This window comes from Rhipicephalus microplus, chromosome 9 (assembly GCF_043290135.1).
Source record: "Rhipicephalus microplus isolate Deutch F79 chromosome 9, USDA_Rmic, whole genome shotgun sequence".
Classification (NCBI taxonomy): Eukaryota; Metazoa; Arthropoda; class Arachnida; order Ixodida; family Ixodidae; genus Rhipicephalus; species Rhipicephalus microplus.
The window spans coordinates 10,091,816-10,115,153 of record NC_134708.1 but is presented as its reverse complement, the minus strand read 5'-3'; the positions used below and the strand labels follow the sequence as shown (position 1 = coordinate 10,115,153).

The 23,338-nt window shown below is 44.1% G+C and overlaps 1 protein-coding gene across 1 annotated transcript in view; it reads left to right on the top strand.

Annotated features, from left to right (window-relative positions):
* Window positions 1-23,338, top strand: part of LOC142772174 (calcium-activated chloride channel regulator 1-like) — an 82,254-nt gene that overhangs the window by 4,777 nt on the left and 54,139 nt on the right. The window contains exons 3-7 of the mRNA XM_075874338.1: window positions 1,896-2,196; window positions 6,011-6,117; window positions 16,406-16,600; window positions 18,626-18,753; window positions 22,836-22,950. Of these exons, the coding sequence (XP_075730453.1) occupies window positions 1,896-2,196; window positions 6,011-6,117; window positions 16,406-16,600; window positions 18,626-18,753; window positions 22,836-22,950 (846 nt within the window). The remainder of the gene's footprint in view (window positions 1-1,895; window positions 2,197-6,010; window positions 6,118-16,405; window positions 16,601-18,625; window positions 18,754-22,835; window positions 22,951-23,338) is intronic.

Sequence of the window (23,338 nt, the reverse complement as noted above, 5' to 3'; positions counted from 1 at the left end):
TACTTCTTCTTGACGAAATTCAGTACATCAGGCAGCACCCACTTTCCGCTGCTGAAATGCACACGTGAGGCATTCGACTTCACTTATTACCTCTTCATGTCCCCATCGGTAGCGTTTACGGCACCAATTGTGGACGGTGGAGAGAAATCGGTACGAAAACAGCATTATACAATAGTTAACACATGTAGGAATTAGAGTAATATAAATGAGAACGCTCAAGGTAAATATTCCTTGTAAGGGCCGGTTCACGCTAGCGGCAAGAATACCTCACCGAATGGCGTTTCATGTTCTCAGGCAGCCGTGTGCGGCTGTTTGCTTCGCGCACGTCTGCCGTTCTTTGACGTTCAAAAAATGGCTCCGAGACTCATTTTTGTGCCGTTTGCCGAAGAGTGGTTTAGCCCAACAGTGACGAGCGACATGGCTGAGGCGCGTCGTCTGCTTTCGCCTCTCCGCATTGCCTGCGTCTACCGCGGGACACTTCGAGCTGCTTGCTTCTTGCTCCGCGGTTTCCACAAAATGTCGTACGTATCGTTTCCAGACTACGTTCCAGCAGCGAATAGAGCATTTTCGCCTGTCCGGTACTCAAAAAATTGCATAGCAATTAAAAATGACGTCCCTAAAGCAGGCGTTTGGTCAAGTGACGCCAGCTATTCAGCGTTAGCAACAACAAACGAACGTGCATTCTATGCCCCCTGAAATTCGGTAAGGCTTGCTCAGGCCTGGAAGATCAATTATTTGAGTATGGTTCTCAAAAACGGTGCCGAATCAATTCGAGTACTGTATTGTCGAAGCTCAAAGATATGAGTCTAAAGCAAATGGAAGCATCAATTCGGAGCTTATAATCTACAGGAAGCACGGATCCGCTTGATAGACTCGAGGTGGTCGACAACTGCATTCGGAAGGGCAGCCATGTTTGTCGGGGGAGCTTGCCGTGCAATTTCAGCAGCTTTTCTGCGGGCGGCACCGGTCTTGCGGCAGGCTTGCCGCTAGCGTGAACCGGCCCTAACGCGCCGGTTTTTTACGGCGCAGCTTGGAACGACGGCATGCCGGAGGATGAGGTGAAGGATTTACCGATGGAGCCTTATCGATCTCAGAAGATTTTGAGTCTTGGGGCTCACCTACATGCTCATCCTCGGAAAGCTGTAGCGATTCTGGAGCGTTCGTACATGACACATCAGTACCTGAGACATCTTTCTCCCCTTCAAAACAACCTGCACTGGGGCTGGGCACATTAGCAGTTTCTTGTGAGGATACCTGTAAGGTTGTTTCTGGAAGTGTCACTAACCGTGTCGTTGCAGAAGAATGGAGGTGGGGAGTAATTCTGTTGCATGGATGAAGAATTAGGCAGAAGAAGTGGATTCCGCTGTGAAGTTTAGTTTTGCTCTGCATGAAGCAGTACTTTGACCATGTGGCCCACCTGTAGCTTAGGTGGCTTTGCTTCACGCTTTGAATCAATGCGTTGCTTAGTTGCCCGTTGCTTATTGAATACTCGTGTTCTCACATTATCCAACGTTGGCAAAGAAGCAGTAGACTTTGGGTGTAACCCTGCAATGTCGATTCCAGAATGGGGTTGGTGAATATGCAAAAATTGTGCAAGTGAAAACCCTGTAGTAGCTTGAGGCGTTAAGTGATATGTGTCTAAGTACTGTGTAACAGAAAGTTTCAGTCCGGAGCATTCAAGTTGAGGAAGCTGAATTTGCTCTTTCAGAACTCTTTTGAAACTTTCAAATTGGCTGTTGCCTTGTGCATAGTAGTTTGATGAGCAAAGCTGCTGAATGCCTCTTTCTGAGAGGAAAGTTTCAAATAGTTTCGGTTGGTTTGTAATGTAACTGTCATTACAAACCAATCGTTAAGGGAAGTGGTAAAAGGGACTAAATCTACGTACATGTTTGCAGAAACTGCTCAGGAATTCGTCTTTTTTCCTCCACCATGCAACTGACGGCCTCGTCTACTTCAAGCATGTGACTATCAACTTCCCCAGCACGTGGCCCGAGAGGAGCAGTGCACGTCGTTTGTCTTCGAGTTTATTCGAGAAAAGCGACGTACGCATTGACCTCCCTGCAAAGTCACCAAAGCAAGAACTGGCCTTCACGAAGCAGTCGACATCCTGCGGAAAACCCGGAGAGTACATCCAACTCGCACCAACTTTCCTAACCGAACTGAACAATTCAACAACCAAGACATATGGAAATCCTGGTATGTATCAGCTGCCTGATTACCTCTTGCTTTAAATAAGGGAAATGACAGCCATGAAATTCCGAGCTTTTAGAATTGCTACCGCAAATTCACATACGCAAAGAGAACACATTTAGCAAGCGAAATTCAGCGCATTCATTTTGTGGTATTTGGAAAGAAGTCCCATCATCTCTCTGATGTTGCTGTCGGGCTACTTGGCTGCCTGTGGTGTTTCCTGAACGTTACACTAATAAATTAAACAAGTGGGTAAATACAGACTGCATTTCCTATCATTTCAGCAAATGATGGTTATCTACAAGTGAGAGAGATGTAGAATCATCGTTAAAATAATATTAAACCACAAGTTCCAAGCACGAGTCCTATACTTGGGAAAAATATTGCATTTGGAATGCAACGCGTTGAATATTTTTATGTAAAAAGTAATTCATATCGTTGTAATATGCTTGCCATGCTGCTTCATTGGCTGTTTGGGTAATAATGTATTAGTGTTCTTGATGTAACGTAAAGATGAGTTGAATAAGCCGATCGGAGTTAATTTGGTTATGCATTGACTTTTTGCCCATATTGAACGACGTTGATTAGTAGTAGTAGTAGTAGTAGTAGGATTTTTATTTACAGTAAGCCGGATACAGAGCTCACTGCAGGGGCAAAGGGCTAAAGGCGAACAGCCTGACAAAGGCCCTTGTCCCTCCGCAGTTCGTGACAGTGCAAAGCTTAAACAATATATATATTCAATACATTGGTTTCAAGCAACCTGAAATTGTAAACACAAAATTCAAACATAAATAGCATAAGAAGTTTACATAACACATTTTAAGAATTAGAGGTCACTCTCGTTATAGTTCACAACAAAACAATATCAATGAAACAACATCGAAAACAGACACAAAATGCATGCGGATACAATGAATTCCGCTGTATACACTCGTATAATTGACATAGAAGTTGATGAACAATTTAAGCATTTGCAGAGGCATGAGACTCCATTACGTAGTTTCGGTAGTGTAGACCGGTGGTTATGAATAAGTTCTTTATTTGTTTCTTGAAAGTCGCACTACTAGCCCTAAAGTTCAATTGATCTGCAAGGGTATTTAAAACCTGAGGTACCTGGTAAGCAATACTTTGTTTTCCATACTTGGTTCTTGTTCTAGGAGCTCGTTTCTTTTGTTCTCGCATACTGTAGTGTGGTCTTTCGGTGCAACTTTCTTCATATAGCTTAGTCTTTTGTATTAACTGAAGTAATTTAAAATGATATAATTGATCAATTCTGAGTATGGAATGTTTAATGAATAGTGGAGCAGTGCGCAAGTCTTGTAGATTCCCCCTGTAATTTTCAAAGCAGCGCAATATTTTCTTTTGTATAGTTATTAACTTATGGTAATTCCCTTGTGATGTCGTTCCCCAGACTAACATCTCATAACTTACTTTAGAATGGAAGAGTGCGTAGTAGATACTTACTTTTAACCTCAATGGGATTAAGTGCATTGTTCTAAAAAAACAACCAACTATTCGCGCTAATGCGGTGATAAGATGATTTACATGTATATTCCAGTTTAATTCCTCCTGAAACCATACACCAAGAAACTTTTGTTCCCTAACATGTGCGATGCAATTTCCTTCGAATTTTACAGCTATGTTACTAATAGGTTTGTTTATAGGTCGGAATATCATATAGGTTGTTTTTTTTGCATTCAAGCGCAGTCCATTTTGCCTTAACCAATTTGAAAGATTGCTTAGATAATTATTTACACTGACCTCAAGTGATAATAGATTGTCTGATGTAAAGAAAACATTCGTATCGTCAGCGTACATTATAAGTTCAAGAGAATGAGGTATATCGACAATATCATTTATATAGACAAGGAACAATAATTATAGAAACAAGCCCCTACGCTTGGAAAATATGTTGTACTTGGAAAGCAAAATGTTCAATTTATTCATGTAAAAGGGGCATTCATATTTTAATACGCCTGTCATGCCGCTTCATCGGCTGCCTTGCTGTTAAGAATGTATTAGCGTTCCTGATATGATGGGGGATTAAATTTGATAACCGTATCGGAGTATTTTATTTTTTCATGCAGCGACTTTATGCACACTTTGAATGATTCTGATCATAAAATTATGCGTATTTCGTTTCCTATAAGTGGAATCGCATCACTCTTGCAACGTGGTTTGGTGCTGCTTTGTTATCTTGAGCGTTACCGGGAATCTGTGTTAGCATACACAGAAATCTCGTTCTAATGCCCCTTGTTTGCTTTTCTGATCTCTTTGGGCATCTGATAACTAGTTCCAACAAAAATGTTCTCACTTTTATCTGTGGAGCTGTTGAACCTGGGCGTAAAGTGGAATCTACGGGAAAGAATAACCACTTCGCTGGTATGCGCCGCAAGAATTAGGCAAACCTTTTTAGAGAGTACGAGTACAAGCATTTATGGGATCCATATGAATCCGTGGCCGGCGGGAGAGGGAAGTGAGGGTATGGAAGCGATGGCAAATCCTTGTATAGTACTGTTCAGCAAGGGCGTGCGAATTGTCGCTGAGGAGGAGAGGAAATATGAGGGAAGAGAATGAGAAATGGCATAGTTTTGTATAGCAGAGCATTGCAATAAAATGGGAAATGGAAATCATGGTGAAGAAAAGAAAAATAAGGGGAGGGGGTAGAGCAAAGCATAACCATGTATGGCATGGTAAAAAAAGAGGGTGGGGAAATCAACTGAAGATGAGAAAAACTAATATGAGGGCTCGGAGAAAGGAAAAAAACAAGAAAAACGTTGTGCCAGTCACGCTGTTTCCTCGGTATTCGCAGCAATAGCTCAAAAGCTGCCCCCCCCCCTCCCCAGAAGTGTTTTGTGTTGCACAAGAATATTTTGTTAGTCTCGTAATGAAGTTGTACCTAATACCGCTCATGAGTGAACTTCTTTATAGCGCAACACTAGAAACACAGGACAGGGAAAGAACAAAAAAGACGGCGCTGACGCCGTCTTTTCTTTTCTTTTTTGCTCTTTCCCTACCCTGTGTTTTTAGTGTTGCGCTGTAAACAAGTTCATGATGTTATCTTACATTGTAGCCATACATACACATATATCTCTATTCGGAATACCGCAAAGTTTTTGATAAAGTATTAGTTATTGAGCTGTCTTAATGAGCATATCTTGCTTTCAAATTATGTCACCTACAATATAACTTGCTTTTTTATTTGCCTATGGAGTAACAGTTGTTTTTAGCATCTCATTTGCAAACATTCATTCGTTTTTTATTTGTGGGATTTAACGTCCCAAAACCACTATTTGATTATGAGAGACGCCGTAGTGGAGGGCTCCGGAAATTTTAACCACCTGGGGTTCTTTAACGTGCACCCAAATCTGAGTACACGGGCCTACAACATTTCCGCCTCTATCGGAAATGCAGCCGCCGCCGCCGGGAATCGAACCCGCGACCTGCGGGTCAGCAGCCGAGTACCTTAGCCACTAGACCACCGCGGCGGGGCACAATCATTCGTTGCCGCAATATTAAGACGTTCAGCAATTTCTTCTCAAGCGCACCTACTGCCCCTTTTCAAAATGTGTGATGGCAGTACGTCGTTTTCATGTCACGTTTGAAAGCACATATGTCGACCCGTTCATGTAATTTTGAGTCAGAACAATCCAATTAAACTTCCGGGTACATATATCTCACTAAAGTTCTCGTGTTATACCCTTAATATTACCGGTACTGGTATTAGCAACGTTTATTTCAATTAGTCGTAGAATTTGACGAGGAATTCAATTCCTTGTCATAGTGCGTTCTTAACAATGTCGTTACTTTGCTCTTGCAGCGTACGTCTTTGTGCACGAGTGGGCCCACTACCGGTACGGAGTGTTTGACGAGTATGGCCACAGGGATGACGACAAGTATCCACTCATCATCTGCGAGTACAATCGTGTAATAAGCTTGTGACGTTGCTCTGAGCTGCCACTATCAATTACCTACATGTATATGCTGAGAAGTGCAATAGATGTGCCTGGTAATATCTCTTAAGTAAATGATCATAACTGCAGTCTTTTGCGAGTTAAAGAGGTCGAAATGTTTTTTATTACGTACTATTGTTTTTTTTTTCATTTTGCGCAAAATATGTAAGTGCGATGTGCACTGCGTCTTCATCAGCATTCTTTCTTTAATTATAAACTTTCATGTGAACATTATTATATCTTTGTTGCAAAACCTTCAACGCGATTCTCCGAGCTAAAACTGCACCACAGTGCCTAGACAATTCTGAATACACTGACATTTTCCTTTCTGTTACGCTGCTCGAGTGTAAATTACAAGGTAACGGCTGTGAAGTACAGACGCCTAGCATACAGTGGACTAAAACGAAATCATCATTCCAAGCTTCAAGTGATCAAAGAAACAAGAGCAAAACTAACAAGCGTGACGAAGCTATGATGGAAAATGCGGCAGATTCACTGGATCTACTTAAAAATACTTACAAAGAAGCTCCTTTCTATGTTCTTCCTTCAGCTAACGCTCTGGTGCATCATCGCATGACGTGTCATCAGTTATATATGCTCGTCATTACGGCGGCAATCGTCCCTGACAAAACTTGTCTAGGAGGCGTTGCTGAAAGCTAGGCGAAAATTGGGGGATTCTTACGCTTCACCTTTAAGAGTTGAACGCGACAGCGATATCCTGTCCCTAGTGCGTAATCTGTTCAATGTGGTTTGTGTCAGTGAAGCTTTCTCATACAGCTGAATTCTGTGTAATGGGTAGCATGCTTTAAACTTCAGGCAATTCCTTGCGTGAAATACTTTCAAACTTCCTGTGCACCCACTGCATGGCCTTAAGGGCAAAGGCACAGGAAATGTGTGCCTTTCATTGTTGGTGGCCCACTTTAAATTATGAAGTCGTGATAATCACATGCTGACACCCGATTACGATATACGCTTGTACCACGCATAAATAATTTTTATTTATTTATTTTTTATTTACAATACTGCTACTCTCCTTCGAGAGCTTGGCAGTTTGGCAATACAGTAATTTTTCACACACACAAAAAAAAGGATGTAGATGTAAAAACATGCAAGCATAATAACAGGAGATGAGGATCATATAACCATTGAGCAGTACAGAAGTTAACCGTTAATTATGTTATTAATACACAATGTATGCAATAATCACAAGATACAAAGCAAGTTATAGCCATTATACAGAGCTGAAAGCATGCCGAAAGGCGATAGAAATAAAATACATGATTGAAGAAAGGAACTTATGTTAGAATTGGTATCGTGAGAGAAAACATAAATGGAACAGTTGTGACAGGAATAGCAAGCACTGAAAGCATACTTCAAAATAGCTATACTTCTGTGAAAGGGACATTGAAAAAGGTGTTGCTTTAACTAACGAACAGCAGATCTGGACCGGTGCGCCTGCATGCGTATAAACTGTTATGCGCGCCCAGTTTTTTCTATCTGTGCAATAAATTCTGATAGCGATTGGGAGTTTGTGATAGTGCGATCAAGTTAGTTCCATTCCGCTATCGCGGGCGGGAAGAATGAGTACTTAAACGTGTCGTTCCTACATGCCTATTCTGACAACGTGCGCGCATGTTTATTGCGAGTTTGCCGAGCCTGTGAAAATGAAAGGTATTTGGATGAATCTATCTTGTAGTTATTTTTTACTAGCTTGAAAAGAAATTTTAAGCGAGCGTGTTTCGCTCTTGTGGACAGCGTTTGTAAACCTGACTGAGTTAAAAGATGTGTTGGAGAATCTGTGCGTCTATATTTGTTGTAAATAATTCTTACAGCTTTCCTTTGTATTGCTTCTAGTTTGGTTATATTAGTCAGCGAATGCGGAAACCAGACAGTGTTTGCTTATTCTAAAACTGGTCTTACGAATGATGTGTAAGCTAGCAGCTTCGTTGGCGTTGTTGAGAGCGCTGGAGTTCGTTTTAAGAAGAATAGTTCGCGTAGCGCCTTCGAAGTTATATTAGCGATGTGTTTGTCCCATTTGAGATCAGAAGTCAGTGTAACTCCTAGATATTTATGTTTCTCAAATTTATTAAGAAGTGTGTTATTAATGGTGTATGGGAAGTTGGATGGTTTTGTTTTTCTGCTTACGGTCATTATCCCTGATTTTTGTGTGTTTATTTTCATCTGCCATTTAGAGCACCAATTAGCCACGACCGCTAGAGAATCATTAAGCATAATGTGATTGTTGTAATGATTAATTTCTCTATAGATCACACAGTCGTCCGCAAATAGCTTGATGTTGCAAGTGATGTTAGCAGTGATATCATTAATATAGAGCAAGAAAAGCAATGGCTCAAGTACCGAGCCTTGGGGAACGTCGGATGTTACTGCTACTGTGTTAGAAGACATCTGTTCATAGAGTACAAATTGTGACCTGTTAAATAAAAAAGCTTTTTTCCAAGCGGAAAGTTCTATTCCGAAAACATTTTCTACGTTAGCTATTAGTTTGCTGTAACATACACAGTCAAAAGCATTAGATAGGTCAAGTAGAGTTAAGTCAGTTTGACCACGGTTATTAACTGTTGGCAAGGTCGTGAACTAGTTCAGTAAGTTGAGTTACCGTCGATAAACCACTTCGAAAACCATGTTGGTTAGGCGAGAAAAAATTTGTGCTCTAGAAGTACTGTCATGTGTTTTAAGATTATGTGTTCGACTAGTTTACATGATGTGCTGGTCAATGAAATAGGTCTGAAATTTGAAAATTGTGCTGCGTCTCCTCCTTTATGGATCGGTATCACCTTTGCAATCTTCCAATCGTTAGGTAGTTGTGAAGTCGTGAGTGATTTTCGGAAAATGAGACCAAGATATTTGCTACACCATTCTGCATATCTTTTCAGGAAACTGTTCGGTATATCGTCTGGTCCACTACTTTTTTTTTGGTGTCGAGCTTAAGTAGGAGGTTGAAAATCCCAGCATCAGCGATGTCTAATTGGTCACTTTCGTACGATGTTGCTCTTCTGTGATATTACATATTGTATTATAACGCGTGTATACGGACGCGTGCATTTGTGAATAGGCAAAATAGACAAAAATTCTCACTGTGTTTCGAAGCATACCCATGGCTCAATGGTAGAACATATGCTTGCAACGCAAACGACCCATGTTCAAGCCAACTCTGACTCAGAATTTCTTTATAGTTATTTGCATCTTTCTTGATCTTTAGGTCACACATAAGATGATTTTTTAACGTAAACATTCAACAGATGTCTACCTGGTTGGGTACGTAAACTGGGAAATGATTTTAAATCCAACCAAAAAGCACGTGAGAATGTGCCAACCCGACGGTTTGGAACCAACCTAGTTCTTCCCTCAGGGGAGACGGGGGCTACGCTGCAGCGGCGTTTCACCCCCGTATTCAGAAACACTCCTCGACTCGAATTACATCCTTCACTTGAGTTGAGCACTGCGCTGCTGCTCGACTGAAATTGACGCTGCGCTTCTCAAGAATCGCTGCAGAATATTGCCGATATGCAGTGACTTGGTGTGCCAAGAGACGGCGCTCCCATAGACTTTTTCAAGTCGAGGAGAGCACTTGAGTGAACGAGCATTTGTGAATATGGTGGTTAAAGGCACTGGCGAAGCAGGTACTGAACCCCCATCTCCCCTCCCGTTTTGCTGCGGAGCGTATAGTCCATGTGCATACACCGGGGGGAAGGGTTCCGAGAGAACGGTTGATGTTTGGGGCCGTTCGCTGTATATGCCACGACACAAGTCTATAGCCTCTCGTCCCGTAAGTCTCGCTTTCAAGGATTGTCGTTGCGTCGAAATCTATCTGGTGGTCAAACATCTCAGAATGCTCGGCGACGGCAGTGCGCTCTTTATTCAGTTTTCGGACGGCGTTGGCTTCTTGTTTCGGTAGGTTTTTTGTGTCGCCGATATACGAAGAAGGGCACTCAGTGCACGTGATTTTGTAAACGACACTGGTCGTACTGTTCATTGTTGATCGGATGATGTTTCGCTCACAACCAACGTCTCTGACACCGGAATTCCTGCTAAACGAGCACTTTAAGGTTGTCGCGTTAATTGTGCACACCTGATGAACCGGTAGCGGAATCATACTAACAAGATTTTCAGCGCGCAAACATAGATAGATCCGTCTATTGATAGACGGATGGATGGAGACGGTCGGTCGGTCGGTCGGTCGGTCGGTCGGTCGGTCGGTCGGTCGGTCGGTCGGTCGGTCGGTCGGTCGGTCGGTCGGTCGGTCGGTCGGTCGGTCGGTCGGTCGGTCGGTCGGTCGGTCGGTCGGTCGGTCGGTCGGTCGGTCGGTCGGTCGGTCGGTCGGTCGGTCGGTCGGTCGGTCGGTCGGTCGGTCGGTCGGTCGGTCGGTCGGTCGGTCGGTCGGTCGGTCGGTCGGTCGGTCGGTCGGTCGGTCGGTCGGTCGGTCGGTCGGTCGGTCGGTCGGTCGGTCGGTCGGTCGGTCGGTCGGTCGGTCGGTCGGTCGGTCGGTCGGTCGGTCGGTCGGTCGGTCGGTCGGTCGGTCGGTCGGTCGGTCGGTCGGTCGGTCGGTCGGTCGGTCGGTCGGTCGGTCGCGACCGACTGACTGACAACTTTATTCGTGTCCGGAAGAATGTCCACCCCGTTTTGATAGGGGCAAGACTGTGGGCCGCTCCCACGTTGGTACAGGGAGGCCAAGCCTCACCGCCGCATCGTGGGCCTTCTGGACAGCCCGGAGTTGGTCAAACCAGTCATGGCTCGTGAGGAAAGCAGAGAAGGCTTCCTCCGTCAAGCCGTGGATTGTGTGGCGCTGCAAAGAGGGCCACGCCCAGAGCATGTGCTTAAAGTATCTAACCGCCCCACAGTCGGGACACAGGGGGGAGACCTCTGTGTACCTACTGAAGATGGAGAGTGTGGAATACGACTTTGTCTGCAGAAGCCTGAGAGTAACGGCCTGGGGCCACGTGAGATTTCGATGTGGCAAGGGGAAAGCCCCGCGGCTCATCTGGTAGTGGCTAGTGATCTCGTTAAAGGTGGAGAGAATGTCCCTGAAGCGGGGTGGGTCAGCTTCCGAAAGGGTGGGACCAAGCTCGTCGCCGGTCCCACCCGGAAACCGGCTTGCCAGTGCCCGGCGTGGCCGGCAAGACCTCGCGCCTGGGCATGGGCCAACTTATTGACGTTGGTCGACCCCCCTACATTGGCGCCTTCGTGCGCCGAGAACCATGTAATGACGTGATGAGTCAGCACCTTACCCCCAAGTGCCCTAGCAACTTCCAAACAGCCCCAGCTGAGAAAGCTCGAAGGGCTGATCTTGAGTCCGTAAATATCTCTTCTCTGTCCGACCTGAGGATTGCCAGTGCAATGGCCAGTCGCTCTGCCTTATAAGCCGACGACGTGCTGATAGACGCGGCTGATAATAAGCGTCCCTTTAGGACCACAACGTTAGCAACAAAGCGATTTGAGTCACCTTCGTACTGGGCAGCGTCTACAAAACACGACTCTACCTCATGCGCATGCGCGTACCGCAGAACGTGGAGGCGCGAGCCATCCTCCTGCTAGCGTTGAAATTTGGATGCACCTTCCTTGAATAAAAGTTTATCCAATCCTTGAAGTAGGGCAGACTGTAATAGCTTGTCGCACACTATCCGAAACATACATAGGAAAGAAAAAAAAGGACAGAGTGGACTACACGTCAACTAGCCCAAGATTCTACTCCAGTTATTCAAGTTTAAATTACTTTCATTGCTGAAACAAGGAGCAAAAGAGCACCCACTCCTGTTGGCACTCCGCATCAGCGGCACATATAACAATACACATTACATTATACACACCGTTACACAGTTACAGACCAGAACAGCAAGCAGGAAGGAAACAGTGGCGAGCAGTACGTACGCTCAAACAAATTGGCTTTCCAGGCATGCCATAAAAGAAGTTATTTAGGATCGTGTTGGATCTACTGCAGTTACTTCAGGAGCGACGCAATCCGTCTGATTGCGGCAGCCGCCAGAAACAGTTACGAACGCCAAATCTACCAGAAGTTCAAAAAAGGAAAACGAGGGGTGGAGTAGCTTTTTACGTCAAAAACAATTTGCGTTTTGAAATAGCTGCAGAGTTTTCAGTCGTTAACCCGCACTACAAATCCCTCATGTCGAAGTGCCCCGGCACTGTGATTGTGGTAAGTTACAGGCCGCCTTCTAGTGCCATGAATGTTTTCAACTATTTAGAACGTACGCTGCATTTTTGTGCTGAATTCGGCCTGCCTATTGTTATACGGGTGACTTCAGCATTATTATGTTGTCACTAGAACGCAACATACAAGTTCTTTTTGATCTGTTTCTCTCTTACGACCTAAAAATTGTAATTAGTGTACCGACAAGATTAACACTTGTCTCTGAAACTCTAATTAACTTATGCTTTATCACTCAAGCGAATGTTTCTCACTCAAGCGAAGAAGCTGGTGTTTTGATATCTGATGTCAGTGATCACATGCTCATTTTTGGTTTCTTTAACCCTCATTCAAAAACACATCGAATGCATGCCAATCAAGCTTTCAAAATCAGAACAATTAAATAAACCAACAATGCTGTTTTTGAAACGTATGTTAGTAAAATTGCTTGGTTAGATATTTATCAGTTAACAGATCCTGCCGTTGCTGGCAATTATGTCATTAATCACCTAAAATTTAATCGAAACAATTCTTGTAAAACTAACAAATAAAGCAAGAAACGTAGAAAACTATGATTTACTACGGCTTTTTTAAGGCGAATGAAGGAGCGAGATAGACTGTTAAGTGAATTCAATTAATCTATGCAGCTTGATCTCCCAGCTGAATATAAGAAGTTAAAAAGGAAACACAATAGGTCGTCAGATCACAGAAGCAAGAATTCATTACGAGAATAATTTCGAAAACGTTCTCAATGATCCGAAACTTGTGTGGAAAACGCTAGAACGTATACAACCGCAAGAAGAACAAATAATTGTCTTTGAAATTGTAGATGGTACACATTCAGGGTTATCTTCATTTATTAGGTTTATTGAACACTTTTTAAATTTAGAGGATTGGCGAGCAAAAACTTCGACGATCAAAATTACAAGTCATCCATTGATTTGATTTATTTGTGCGGTTTAACGTCCCAGAACTATCATACGCTTATGAGAGACGCCGTAGTAGATGGCACCGGAAATTCAGACCACCTGGGCTTCTTTAACGTGCACCCAAATCTGAGCACACGGGCCTACAATATTTCCGCCTCCATCGAAAATGCAGCCGCCACAGCCGGGATTTGATCCCAAGACCTGTGGGTCAGCAGCCGAGTACCTTAGCCACTAGAACACTGTGGCGTACAAGTCATACATTATGCGTAGCTATTTGAAGTCTCTTTTTATGGAGCCAGCAACAGATCATTAGATCAAATCTCGAATACTAAACCTAAAAAACGCGTCCACGTGTGGCGAGGACGAGAAAAAAGCCGAGCCGAAAGAAGCAGCGGTCGGCCATATCACCAATCTTTTATCACACATATGTAACCTAATTTTGAGCTCAGGTGTGTTCCCTGATAAGCTCAAAATCGCTAGAGTAACAGTTATTTATAAAGGAAGTGATATGAATGATATGAACAACTCAGAGCAATCTCGGTATTTCCCCTACTTTTGAACGATGTTTTTGAACAAGTGATTACTCTAAGATATAAGAAATTTTGCACTAAAATGATAAAGTTACAGATAACCAATACGGCTTTCACAAAAGAAAGTCCAGAGAAATGGCGATTACAACTAACAAAGAAAGAATTATTCAGAATTTTAAAGACAAATGTATACGGTGGGAATATTTCCTTACTTTAAATAGGTTTCCGATTCTATTAATCATGACATCTTATCAAAAGCGTTAAGCGAATATGGTATTAGAGGACACGATTTTGACCTGATACGTAGCTATTTGACAAGCCGCAACCAGTACACAGATACCCATAATTCGAAATCAGTTATGGGCGAAATTAAATATGACATTCCTTGGTGTTCTGTTCTTGGACCACTTCTTTTTTATTATATATAAATGATATGTTTCATTCCCCCCCCCCCCCCATGCAATACATTAGGCCGATGACAGTAATGCATTTCTATTCGGGTGAAAAATGAGATATTCTTCAGTCCTAGACTAATGAATGTCTGAATAATTTGTCCGAGTGGCTTATTGTAATAGAACTAAAAATAGATACCAAGAAAAGTGAATATATAATATTTCACTCTCGAAATAAATCAATTACGAACGACGTATAACTGAAGTTGCAAGGTAAAATTATCTAGCCTGTGAAAACACGTGAATTTCTTGGTGCGATTATCGAAGAAAATGTCTGCTGGCCACCCAAGTTGATAATGTCACAATATGTCACGAATCATAGGTAATATAGGTAGAGTAAAACAAGTTCTGCCATAGTTGTTAAAAATTCAGCTATATTACGCAGTAATTTATTCCCATTTACAATACTGCCTCCTTGTATGAGGATTAACAAAAACAAATAATAATAGGCTGCTTATACGAGTAATTGAAAATTTACCTTATATAAGTCTCCCCGCGCTACTTTTGAAAGCGAATAGTGTATTAACAACGCAACACTTGGTAAAAATGACGATATTGCCACGGGGGTGCTACGTGGCTGAAGGCAGGAGACCGGATGTTCAGATCAAACTGTTTATTTGGGCGCACTTGTGCCCGGTAAACGGAAAGTCGGGTTACGGTAGCACACTTGCACTGATAGCGGCGAATGCAGCGTAGGCCATCGATCAACTGACAAGCGACGTAGCATAGGGGCATTAATGCACTCACCATCGAACATTCTAGCGTAATCGCTAGCGGCGACGTAGATTCCACAATTATTTGAAATGCTCACGAAATGGGCGAAATCTCAACAAAATGATATACTGAAGTGCCGAAGCTTCTCGAACACTGTAGGTGTGGTTTGCGCTGAAAATTGCGTACAGCGTAACGGGGTCATAGGAAAACTGGAAGGAACATGACAATATGCATTGCAATATTTCAGAAATAAAGTTGTCAGGATAACTTTCATCGACAATTTCTGTCGAAGCAACCCAATTACGAAACTATAGAACAAGCATGTATGACAAAGGCTTTACGCGGACTAACTATGGCATGCAGAAACAATATTACGTAACGGCAGCCTTCTTAAATTATCATTCTATTATTATAATTATGCTACAAGAAACAATGCACATGAAATGGTTCAAAAGAAACTTAGCTTCATAACATTTTTCATTACTAAAAATTCAGTTTTGTTTGTCTTTTTTATTCATTGCTGCAATCCGTGTTGACCTCTTCTGTGTGCTCGTATCGTATATATAATATTGGGTATCTGTTAATTTATGCCCCTGTAGAGGCATCTGTTGTTTGAGTTGTGTCTAGATGAAGGTGTGACACTCAGTCGGGTATTCGTGCCTTTTTGTCACCCTCCTGTAGACAAGGCAAGTTTACATTGGTTATTTGTCGTTGTCTGAACAAAAATATCTATCTATAACTGCATTTAGCATTGCATTTAGCCTGCCTACTCAGTTGACTTCAATTTATTTTTAAAAAAAAAAGCTTACACTAAAGTGACTAGATTTTTATCTTTTACCTAAGTACCGACCACGCCTTTTCACGCGGCCCTCTTTCACGCGCAGCCGGCGCCTGCCACCATTTTCTTCCTAACTTGGAAGATTTACAAAGCCACGTAATGGTGTTCCAAACGTAAAACAGACCACGTGACCTGTGGGCAAGGTACACAGAAGAGAATGCCAGTGCGCACTCTAAGAGAAGCGGGTCTATTTTTACACGGAAATGTGCCAGAAGATAGTGCCAGCATTTACGTATAAAATAAAGAGCCACTTCTTTTTCGCATATCTCGGTCACAACTCACGTGCTTCGTTTTACTGTTAAAACACCTGTATGTCTAAGTACTTTAGCCACGCATCTTCCAGAACACACGACACGTCTTTCTCCTTCGGTCAGTTCCCCGTCGTTAGTGAGCTGGAGACAGGTTTCACCAGGTGCTGGTGAAACGTAAAGAAGAACATGGCTGCCGAAAACAAGAGTTAGCCTATAAGATTCGTCAATGGCGCATCCGCGGTTGTCGGTACTTGAGAAAGAACAAGAAAAAAATCAAATGGCTATAGTTTGCATGTACCATATAGTTCGTCAAGACTATTTTAACCACAAACTTGCAGATCACTGCTGTTCATGTTTTCCTAATTGCGATTATCTTTTGCTCGTTCAGGCCCAAGGAGTCTCAAAAGTCCGCATCAATGCATGCTCGTCAACGATTGCCTACATCGTCAAATCGACCTCTGGAGGTGTGTGCATACCTGACACCACTACATGTAGATATAGCAAAGACTGTGTTCTCAAGTACACAACAGGGGGAAAAGAGCCTGCGGAGTCATCAATCATGTTCATGCCATATGTCGCCAACGTGAGTGCCTTTTGTTCTTCGACGCATGCTTATTTGGTCATCTACTTTGACATTTCACACAAAAATGAACGCCCTAGGCCATCAAGACTGAAATTACACTGAATCTCGGCGAAAATCAATTTTAATTGCTTAAAGGGCCACTCACCAGGTTTGAAAACTTTGAGCTGACAAGCGCAATGCGTAGACGAGGCGTTCATGATCACGTCTGCCAAATTTTGTAACGCTACGCGCCGCGGAAATGGGTCAAATTTCAAGATGAAAGCTGCTCCCCCTCCCCTCTACCGGCGCACGCGTAGAGAATGAGGGCGTGACGCAGGCGTAGGAATGGCCCTACGTACACAGCAATGCGGTGACGTTGGTCCTCTACGTAGACGAGTCTACTCTGACGTTGTCAACAGTATACCACGTGACAGTATACCACGTTTCCTCGTTTTCGGTAGAAGGTATTCAAAATTCGTAAATTATTGCGGTCTGCGAACTCTACTACTAGCTTTCCTCTCGCGTTTCTAGTAGTGATGCCATAATCTCCTACTGCCTGGTCTCCAGCCTGCTTCTTCCCTACTTTTGCATTAAAGTCTCCCATCAGTATCGCATACTGTGTTTTTACCTTACTCATTGCCGATTCCACGTGTTCATAGAAGCTTTCCACGGAAGCGTCATCATGGCTGGATGTAGGCGCGTAAGCCTGTACCACTTCATCTTGTATCTTTCATAGAGTGTAATTATGATACCTACCACCCTTTCATTATTGCTATAGTATTCCTTTATGTTGCCAGCTATGTTTCTATCAATTAGGAAACCCACTCCCAGTTCTCTTATATCAGCCAAGCTCCTATAGCAAAGAACGTGCCCTTTATGTAGCACCGTATAGGCCTCATATGTCCTCCTAGCGTCACTTAGCCCTATTATATCCCAGTTAACACCATCTAGCTCCTCGAATAGTACAGCTAGACTTCCCGATAAACGTTGCCAAGTTCAGGTGCCAATGGCGGCCTGTCCAGATCCAGAGATCCAGAGCACCCTCTGCTGCGTTACAGACCTGACCGCCGGCATGGTCAGTTGCTTCGCAGCTGCCGGGGACTGAGGGCCGTGAGTTAATTGACGTATGCATGTGGGAGGATGTGGCCAGATACTGTACGAGGGTGGCCAATCCTTCTCTGGTGAGGGAGTGCGTTACAGGCGGTGGTTACCGGTGAGGCCGCACCCCAGGCCTCTTAATGCAGTACCATCATCACGCGGATTCTTTTTCGTTTTATCCGGTTGTAACGAGATTCGAACCACGGGCCTTTTACATGCGAGGCGGATGCTCTAACCACTACGCCATTGCCGCACGCCTCATGTGGAGAGGTAGTGGCCAGATACTGCACCAGGGTGGCCAATCCTTCTCTGGTGAGGGAGTGTGTTACCGGCGGTGTTCAGCGGTGAGGCCTACTCCCAGGCCTCTTAATGCAGTGCCATCACCTCGCGGATTTTCTTTTTTCCGGTTGGTAACTGCGCGGCACCGGGATTCGAGCCACGGACCTTTTGCATGCGAGGCGGGTGCTCTAACCACTGCGTTATCGCCGCTAATTAGAGGCTTACATTCATCGCTACCCGTATTTCTACACCGATAAATGTAAATTCTAAAATCAGTGGGCAGACACCAAACACATTATCTGGGCTTGTCCTAACCTCGGGAAGGGGCCAAACATCAAATATTTTAACGCATAGCAGTGGGAGACCGCGCTGCTTAGCTCAAACATCCTGGACCAGCTATAAGCGATCAGGCAAGCTGAAGATGCCGCAAGGCCCCAATCACTCTTAGCTGCCATCCAGGGGAGAGGATATAATTCCTCTAAAACTTGCTGTTTTGAATAAAGTTGTTTCTCTCTCTCGCATTGAAATGATAAAAATACGGCGTGACGTATAAGTTTACAGCCGTGCATTCCCGGGTGTAGTGTAATGGCTCTCTTACAGCAAAAGAAATTGGTAAGATTGTTAGACGGACGACGGATGTTGACTCTATAACCTCAACAAACGTTGCAGATAAGCCACTTCTGCGACTCCACTAACGGAACGCGGCAGCACAACCGATTTGCTCCCAGCGAGCAGAATGCGAGGTGCGAAGGAAGATCCACGTGGGAAGTCATCAGCGAGAACGAAGACTTCAAAAAGTATTTATGGCTCTCTCTCTTATCTACCCACTTAACTAAACTCGCCATCATTAGCACAAACTGAAACAGTGCACATGTTGCTAAAACACTACCATGGCTAACTTAGTTTTTTGCTTGCTTTAGTCGCATTTCGTGGGTTTCTAAAATAAGTGATCAGCAGACCATCAACTCATTCATATTGATACGGGGGGGTTTAACGTCTCAAAACCACCATATGATTATGAGAGACAACGTAGTTGAGGGCTCCAGCAATTTCGGCCACCTGGGGTTCTTTAACATGCACCCCAAATCTGAGTACACGGGCCTACAACATTTCCGCCTCCATTGGAAATGCAGCCGTCGCAGCCGGGATTCAATCCCGCGACCTGTGGGTCAGCAGCCTAGTACATCGAATTATTCATGAAGTGCAGCATTTGTAAACACACATCGCCGTTCAGCTGTAACACTCTCCTGACAAACAAGTGGAGAAAGGCACCGTTGGGCACTGCTTTAGGAACTGTACATCCGTAAGGCGAGTGCTATTCAGTTTGACAGAGGCGCAGCGCGAGGGGCCTGACGTGAATGCAGGTGATATATAATGGCTGGTATCAGATGCGCAGCATCCATTCATCGGGCCCATGTCCCGTGGCGTCGGCGCCGTCCGCACTCACACTACGCATGCGCAACTCTCATCCTTCCCGCTCTCCAAAAGCTGCGCGCTTCTCTCTCTTCTTTTCTAGCAGCTGCTTGCGCTTCCCCACAACGCCGACGCAGGCAGCGGCTTCTGACCTACGCTCGCTCTCCCTCTCACCTAGACATTCCTCCTCGCGGCGTTTAAACCACCATGGCTCATGCGTCCCGTGCGCGTCTCCTTCCCCACTCTCTCGCCTCTGGTATGCTCCCCTCTCTCGCTTCGCAAAGCCGACGCTGGCAGCGACCGCTAAGGAGTTTCTTATTAAAGAAACCGACAGCTCGCGCTGCCCAACCGTTCACTGGCCACCTCATGTATATAAAGCTCGTGTCGAAAAAAATCGGTTGGTTGTGAGCGAAAAATCGCCCGTAAGCGAGAAATTGATAAAGAAGCAAACAAAACAAAGAATAAAATTTTCGCTCCTATTGAGGATCGCAGCCGGCCTGTTCGCGCGGCAGGCAGGTGCCCAACCACAAAGCCACGATGTCACTTACAGCTGCTTTGGAAAGAAACACTACATGAATGCCATGTAGTGGAAGGAGTCTCTTTTAAGTCATGTTGTTTGACACGTGTCACGACGAAAACGAGCCCATTCGGCGATTTGTAGGCGCATTTGGGAGGCCATTACAATGCATCGAAAAAGGCCGGGATAGTGCAGCCATCGCCGTTAAAAACACACAGGAACGTTCCAACAGCTCTAAAAAATGGACAGCTATGTTCATCTAGCGGAAAATAATACTATGCCTTTCCAAAGGCGTTGATCAAGCAAGCAACAAACGCTAGATAATGTGCTGCCATCTGTGAGCTATTCTGCGACTCTTTGTGCCCTTTCAAAAGGGCACACTATAGCCGGCTTTCGCTATCGCATTCAACTCTAAAGGCAAAACTTAAGTGCCCCCCCCCCCAATTTTTTTTATCTATGCACTGGATGTTAACCCCCAAATTAGTGCCCATGGGAGATTTCTCAAGAGCATTATCGAACGATAAAGTTTCGCAGCGTGTGCGTTAACTAAAAGTTAACTGTGCGTTTCTGAGTCCAAGTGGAGTCTTCAGTCTCTCACTGTCCATTAGAAGCGATTGGCATGTTCCAGTAGAAAACAGCGGTCCATCATTGCGTGTTTTGCGCCTACCCAGGTTTCGCTCTTCGCAACGCCGCGATGAGTGTGAGCATAAATGCCGCCACCGGTGTAAGCATTGGCGCCCGCTGCTTCGCATCTACACTTGCTTCGCTTAAGCGAGAAATGGTGCAGTATTTTTTTCTGCGTCGTCACCTGCTTTCCAGTGCGTTGAAGAATGAAAAGTAAACATAGTTGCGTATTCCCTAGCATCCCCAAACAAAGTGCATTCCCTATAGCAAAAATAAATTTACGAACGATGTAAACTCAAGTAAGAAAGTCATTTCGATGAAACCTCAAATAGCTCAATGCAAATCGCTTTACTTAAACGAGCTTTAACCCGGCGAGTTCAGCGTTGCAACGAGCTCTTCAAATCATTCAGATGTGGACGTATAATTAATTGGGAGAAGTGACTGTGCAGAAAAAAAAAACAACGGTATGAGCTTACAACATAGAGATACCTTTTCGTATTCTAGTCACCTCACGACAGGGGCAATTAAATTATCAAATACCTTGGTTAAAGCAATATCAGTTGTGTCACAAACGCCATCAATATGTACAGTAAAGAGAGGTAAAGTGAATGCACTATGCCCAATTTGTGGTTCTCAGCCCATAGAAACTCGCTGAGCACAGGTGAATAGTTGCGGCGTAATCTGTAAACACACAATAGAGCTTGCTTTCTCCATCGTGTGATAAACATATGTCAGCATGTATATATATATATATATATATATATATATATATATATATATATATATTTATATATATATGTATGTATGTATGTATGTATGTATGTATGTATGTATGTATGTATGTATGTATGTATGTATGTATGTATGTATGTGTGTGTGTGTGTGTGTGTGTGTGTGTGTGTGTGTGTGTGTGTGTGTGTGTGTGTGTGTGTGTGTGTGTGTGTGTGTGTGTGTGTGTGTGTGTGTGTGTGTGTGTGTGTGTGTGTGTGTGTGTGTGTGTGTGTGTGTGTGTGTGTGTGTGTGTGTGTGTGTGTGTGTGTGTGTGTGTGTGTGTGTGTGTGTGTGTGTGTGTGTGTGTGTGTGTGTGTGTGTGTGTGTGTGTGTGTGTGTGTGTGTGTGTGTGTGTGTGTGTGTGTGTGTGTGTGTGTGTGTGTGTGTGTGTGTGTGTGTGTGTGTGTGTGTGTGTAAAACACCATGTGATGGTGAGAGACACCACAGTGGAAGGCACCGAAATTCTTGACTATCTGGTGTCCTTTAATGTGAACTAACATAACATAGTACACAAGCTTCTAGCATTTCGCCTTCACCGAAATGCAACCGCCACGGCTGCGATACAACCCGCGACATTCAGGTCATGAGCCGAGCACTGTAGTCACCGATTCACCATAGCAGGCTTGGTCCATCATGTGCGTTTTTCATTGAGTGGAGGTGGTGTTAAGGTACTCCTTGGTGCACACCAAGGTTGCCATCCCGAGCGTAATTGCACTGCGTGGGTAGTTTCGGAACTTTCTGTCGGCCAGTGTAGGGTAGTAGTGCGGCGACGAAAACTAATTTCAGCATTTCGCACGTCATGTATCATTGACAAACGTGGAAGATCCACGCGACATCTCTAAAGGTTACATTCCTGGGCAGACAAGAATCAGACCTGTCTTATTTCTAATGTCACCGGCACAAAATACAAAAAATAGTGCGTCAGACATAATTGAAGTACGTTTGTGTTTTTTCTCGGAGTGTTTTTTTTTTCTCTATCATCCCCAATCTGTTCGTTGCGTGGAGGGTTTGCGATGGTGGTCGGCGTCAGTTATTATGGCGGATGTTTTATACGCCCCATCATACACGAAAATTGATGGTCGGCGTCAACGCCTCTGTTGCAAGAAGTCATTATGATCTAATGTCAGAATTGTCGACGTCATTAAAAAGTCACTGTGACGCCACTGTGACACAACAATGGGGCGTCAAATGACGTCGCCATAGATGGCATCTTCGCCCAATCATAAGTGGGCTGATCCAGGAGGGACCTTATATATTTGAACGTCTTGGTGTGTACGCTATCAAGGCTACACGATGCTATATTTAGGTGTAAATAAAACCTAGGGTAATAAAAATGTTGTGCAGGGTAAAGGAGAGTAATTCTCACCTCGGCGTAGCGTATTTTCCAAAAATGGGTTGGCAACACTGGTAGACACCAGGATACCTCATGGTGTGCACCAAAATGAGAAGGGTTAAAGGGTTTATGCAGTGACAAACCAACAAGCCCAAGCCTTATCTCTTTGGAGATTTTAAAGGAACGCCACTCATATGGACACTCTTCCATCGTTTTTGCAGCCTTGCCCGAGCCAACATGTCCAAGCACATAGAAGTGACGTTCGAAGAGACGCAGCACATAGAGGATCTACCTCCGCGGGTTGTCTTGGTTCTTGACGTCTCGGAGAGCATGAGCGTAAGCGGTGCGATCTTTCTAAATAATACGCTTGAACAACATGCCAGTATATACAACTGTACACATATGTAAAACAGCTTAGAAAACATCTTCGGCTACTCTCAGCGACTATGAAATGAAGCTTAAATGCAGTTTGGGGGAAAAAAGTTATCCTAGGTTGAAGTAATAGAAAAATTCGTTTTAGGCAAGGCCTCCTTCACGGGACGTGGCTGTCTATGCACTAAATTACAAAGGCATCATTTTTTTATTTGATGCACGAGCAGCGGACGCGCGTGCAATATGATCGTTTAGGACCCTTCTGCGTGCTTTCGTTAATTTCTTGCTTCAATTAGAGACGTGCTTGTGTCCCGGTAGCAAGTGTCCCCTCCAGGTGGGGCAATTGCCTGCA